The sequence below is a fragment of the Cydia fagiglandana genome, chromosome 14 (assembly GCF_963556715.1).
Source record: "Cydia fagiglandana chromosome 14, ilCydFagi1.1, whole genome shotgun sequence".
Taxonomy (NCBI): domain Eukaryota; kingdom Metazoa; phylum Arthropoda; class Insecta; order Lepidoptera; family Tortricidae; genus Cydia; species Cydia fagiglandana.
The window spans coordinates 8,667,397-8,672,509 of NC_085945.1; the positions used below are offsets into that span (position 1 = coordinate 8,667,397).

A 5,113-nucleotide genomic window follows, 5' to 3' on the forward strand; every position below is an offset into this window, starting at 1 on the left:
AGTAGTGCTATTATGTCATTATTGATAACATGGTTTTCCCGGTATGTAGTGAAAGTGCTCTGTAGGTGAAACGATAATGAGTCGTGATTAACGTTGAACGGGTTAAGGTTTTCGTAGTTTAACCCAAAGTACCTACCTGTCAGAGCTAGGGTTGCCAACTTTTTTTTAGTGAAATATAGTATTTTGCAAAATTACATATAAAATATATAGTACACTGAAAGAAAATATAGTACAGTCAAGGAGATGGTTTAAAATAAATGAAAAGTATGCCAAATCTCGCGCGTGTCAGTAGGCGTGTGTAAAATCATGGGTTGGACTAAAGCAAAGGGGTTGCAGCACTTAGAATAAAATTCATCCGAGTGATGTTATTACGATACCTATTTTTCATGACATTATCGTAGAAATACGTTAAAATAAGCATCTTTTATTTGAAACTTTTCTCTAAAATCAAAAATGGCCGAGATATTTAACCCGGAAGTTGAGAAAAATCTAGGACATTAAAAATTACGATGGATGTTGTGTCATCATAACACCTATTGTATTGTATTGTAGTACGGGCGATTTTCCGCAACTCGACGTCTTGCGCCTATTTTGCGTGATATGGGGTGGGCTAGTCTTGCCAGCCCAGCTCCTCGAGGAATCCTATCAGACCTTTGATGTTGAGTAGGACCTCGGGGAGGTCTCTCGGGGATCCGAGATGTTTTGCCCTGTATGGGGCCAATCCGCTGCACTCCAGCACCACGTGAGAGGCTGTTTCTTCTTTCTCCATGCACCCACGGCATAGGGGACTGTCTGTGACACCTGTTATAAAAAGATGTTTGTTAAAAAGTCCATGACCTGTTATGACACTGGTTACCATACTCAGTCGAACCTTTCCTAGTTGAAGGAGCGTCCTTGTGAGCTTACCGTTCATGCTAGGCATGGCTTGCTTGGCCTGTCTGCATCCAGCTTGGTTCAGCCAGTGTTCTGTGTGTAGTTTCCCTGTACGTGCCAGCAGCATTGAGCGTACCTTACTAAACGGTATCGGGAGGATCGGTTCCGGGCCAATAGGCCCCGCACCCGATCCTTGTCTGGCGAGCTCGTCCGCGGCGTCGTTGCCTCGGGATCCACTGTGTCCTTTGATCCATTGTAAGGTGATCTTATTGTTCTGACATACCTCCATTAGTCGTTCGTGGCATTCGTGTATAAGTTTGGATGTGATTATATGGCTTTTTAGGGCCATTAAGACTGCTCTACTGTCGGAGAGTATGCGGATGGAGGATCCTACTACCTTCCTTGCAGTGATGGCAGCCGCCGCGTTAATAATGCCCATGCACTCAGCCTGGAATACCGAGTTATGGGCTCCTAGCGGAGTGGTGATTGACATGTTCAGGTCTTCTGAGAAGGTTCCAGAGCCTGATCCGCTGTCTGTTTTGGACCCATCAGTGAAGATTCTCAGCTCCCGGGGATTGAGTCCTTCGCAGTTGTCGTCCTCAAATAATTGTATTTTGTACCTTTTGTCAAAAATGGCTTGTTTGTGAGTTCGATCCGTACCCGCCATGAGCACCGGAAACTCGCTGTATAACTTTTCCAGGCATGTTGTGTGAAGAGCTCCTGTGGTGTTAGACCATATATTGAGGGTTCGTAACCTTACCGCTGAGAGACTGGCCTCTTGTTGTATGTGTAAGTGCAGCGGTGAAAGGTTTAGCATGACCTCCATGGCTGCAGTCGGAGTGGACCTCGTGCAGCCAGTGGTGGCCGCGCATGCGAGCCTCTGGAGTCTTTGTAGCTTGTCTCGTACGTTGCCTAGGTTTGTTCTTGGCCACCAAACCAGAGCACCGTAACAGAGTAGGGGGCGGATTATGGTCTTATAGAGCCAGAGGGTAATTTTCGGGTTAAGTCCCCACCTCTTACCAATCATCCTTCTGCACTGCCAGAAGATTACTCCCGCCTTGTCTATGCGTTTGTTGATGTGATTGTTCCAGTTGAGTTTACTGTCGAGAGTCAGCCCTAAGTACTTAACTTCATCGGTCAGCTGTAGCTCAGTCTGGAAAAGTGTTGGTCTGGTAAAGTTGCCAAGTACCCTTTTATTGGTGAACATTACCATTTCTGTTTTGGTGGGGTTAACTGATAGGTCAAATTCTCTACACCAGCGTTCCACGATCCGAAGAGCTGCCTGGGTGAGGTCGCATACTGTACTGGCAAATTTCCCTGATATTAATATTGCCAGATCATCAGCGTAGCCTATTGTGTAGAAGTGTTCCTTGTTCAGTTTGGTTATGAGGTTGTTGACTACTAGGTTCCATAACAGAGGTGACAGAACTCCCCCTTGAGGGCATCCTCGCACCGCCGCTACGGCCTGCGGTTCACCTACATACCTTATTGTCCTTTGATTTAGCATGTTCATGATCCACTTTATTAGTCCGGGTTCAGCGCCGTGGCTTTCCAAGGCGTTCCCTATACTGGAAAAGTGAGTCTTGTCGAAAGCGCCCTCTATGTCAATGAAAGTGCCGAGGCACATTTCTTTGCCATGGATGGCTCTCTCAATGCGGCTTACGACCATGTGTAGAGCCGACTCCGTAGATTTACCTGAGCTGTACGCGTGCTGGTTGTTGTGCATCGGTATGTTCTTTAGCGCTCGGTCCCTCAGGTCCCTGTCGCACAGTTTTTCCAAGGTTTTCAGCAGGAATGATGTGAGACTGATGGGCCTAAAGGATTTGGCAGCTGTGTAGTCGTTCTTACCTGGTTTAGGTATGAATACCACATTCACATCTCTCCATCTCCTGGGCACGTACCCCCAGGCTAGGCAGGCTGCCATGATATCAGTCAGGGTTTCCTGGATGAGTCCTAGACCCCACTGTAGGAGAGCGGGGAAGATCCCATCCGGACCAGCTGCCTTGAAGGGATGGAAGCTGTCTATGGCCCACCTGAGTTTCTCAGCGGTGACGACTCTATGCGCCATTTGCCAGTTGTTGTCCGTTGTACTGTATTCCTCGTCCTGCTGATCTGCATCGGCGAGACTTACGCATCCTGGGAAGTGAGTTACCAGGAGAAGGCGTTGGGTCTCTGCAGGGGTAGATGTGTATGTGCCATCGGGTTTACGCAGTGAGCCCAATTGTGATGTGGGCTTGTGCGCTAAGGTTTTCCTTACCCGGTTGGCGTGGTCAAGTGTTTCAATGCTGCTGCAGAAGTTCCTCCATGACAGGGATCTCCAGTACCGCAATCTTTTTTTGTACCTGGCCTTGGCTTCGTAGTAGTTATCCCAGTCCACCTCAGCCGTTGTGTTCATGGCCCTGTTGAAGAGTCTTCTGGTTTTCCCCCGGAGTCTCTCCAGTTCAGGGCCCCACCACTGGTGACCCTTTATGGCAGACCTTGCCGGTGGTTTTAAGGGGCACGCCTTGTGGTAGCTGTCTACGAGGGTATCAGTTAAGATATTTACCTGCTGTTCTATCTGAGCCGGTTCCCGAAGGTCATCCCTCGGTGGAAGCCGGTCAAGGCTTTCCCCTATTAGGACCTTCCTAAAAGTGGCTCGGTCCGTTTTCCTGGGATTCCTCCGGGCGGTTGGTGTGTCTCTAGATGCTAGTAGATTGAAGCGAATCCATCTATGGTCTGAGCAGGAGGCCTCCTGGGAGACATGCCATCCCATAATTAGTTCACTGACCTCCTCCGAAGCCAGAGTCAGGTCGATAATCGTTCTGCATCGTTTGTTTACAAATGTTGGTTCAGCGCCTATATTTAGAATGTTTAGATTAGTAGTCACAAGATATTCAACAAGTGTCTTACCCCTGTTGTTGCTGGTCTCCATTCCCCACAGCGGGTGGTGTGCGTTGGAGTCGGCCCCGATGATTATTGCGAGGCCTGATCTCTCGCAGTGGTTGACCAGTCGTAGTAGTTCGGCAGGCGGTGGCTCGTCCTCTCCGGGCATGTACACCGAGGCAAGGACTAGGTCGCGACAGCCTGTTGGCAGTGGAACTTGTAGTTTAATCGCACACAGGTCTCTGGAACAGAATTCAGTGAGCGGTTGTGCAATAATATTGTTAGTAGTTAGGATGCATGCCCTAGGGACGGCATGTACCGTGGAGTAGTAGAGCTTACCTTTAGTGTCGGACAGCCCGCGTATGTATCCATTGCCCGCCCATGGTTCTTGTAGGAGGGCAATGGCTGTTGGCAAACCTACCAGGCAGCGTCTGAGCTGGGCCGTAGCGGCCACGCTGTGCTGGAGGTTTGCTTGGATGACACTAGTTAGTGTCCATGTTGTCGGTGGTGGGGGCAGCATCTTGCATCTCCCCTCCCTCCTTAAACATGTCAGCCAACCCCGACTCTATCCAAGCCGACAAGTCCTCACCCTCGGATGATGTCCCGGCTGGTCCCTCACCAGTGCCAAGTAGCTCATCTTCCGAGAGTTCGGGTATCGTCGGCTTGGGTAGATGCAGGGGGGCAACTTTCTCCCCGGAGACAGACTTGCTCTGCTCGGAGGTGCCCGCGGCTTGTTCAGTGGGGACCTGTGCTCCCGTTACCTTTAGGGTGGAACCTTGCAGGGTGGGAGGCTGGTCCAGGTATTTGCCTCCGGGACCCCTGAACCTGAGGTAGACATTGCCCACCCCACAGTTCAGGGATCTCCCCCTCTCCATGAAGGCGGGGACGAGGTCTTCGGGGATTGTAAACTCGACAAACCACCCCTGGTCTTGCCGCAGTATTTGTATAATGGACCAAGATCCAACCTTGGCCCATTCGTTCTGGTACCTTAGTCCGTCAGCTGCCTGACGGACGTCTTCCCAGGACGAGTTGTTGATGTTCGGTATCAGGAGTCCGCACTTAATTCTCCTTGCCATCTCCGACTGGCGTACCGCCTTAAGGGAGATATCTGGCAAGGTTAGGGCCTGGACACATCGCTGAGACCAGGCGGCCGAGTATTCGTCTTCTGCGAAGACCCTCAGCTGCCCCTCAGCGAAGATGGGCTTGCCCTTGAATTTGGGTGGCCTGGCTCCTGGGAGGTTTCTCCTAGCCTCCTCCACGATTGATTGGTGCAACCCGCGGAGGATGGCGTTGGAGTAGTCAGCGGTTATCTTCCCCGACTTCGCGTCAGTGATGACGATTGTCAGGTCGGATACCGTTGCTTGTGCATACGACAACG

The 5,113-nt window shown here is 50.4% G+C and overlaps 1 protein-coding gene across 1 annotated transcript; it reads right to left on the reverse strand.

Annotated features, from left to right (window-relative positions):
- Positions 1-542: 542 nt before the first annotated feature.
- LOC134670707 (uncharacterized) lies at positions 543-4,255 on the reverse strand. Its single transcript, XM_063528518.1, has 2 exons — positions 3,763-4,255; positions 543-801 (listed from the first exon to the last, which is right to left on the reverse strand). Exons 1-2 carry the CDS (start codon positions 4,253-4,255, stop codon positions 611-613), a joined length of 684 nt encoding a protein of 227 aa, XP_063384588.1. The 3' UTR covers positions 543-610.
- Between the last annotated feature and the right edge of the window lie 858 nt (positions 4,256-5,113).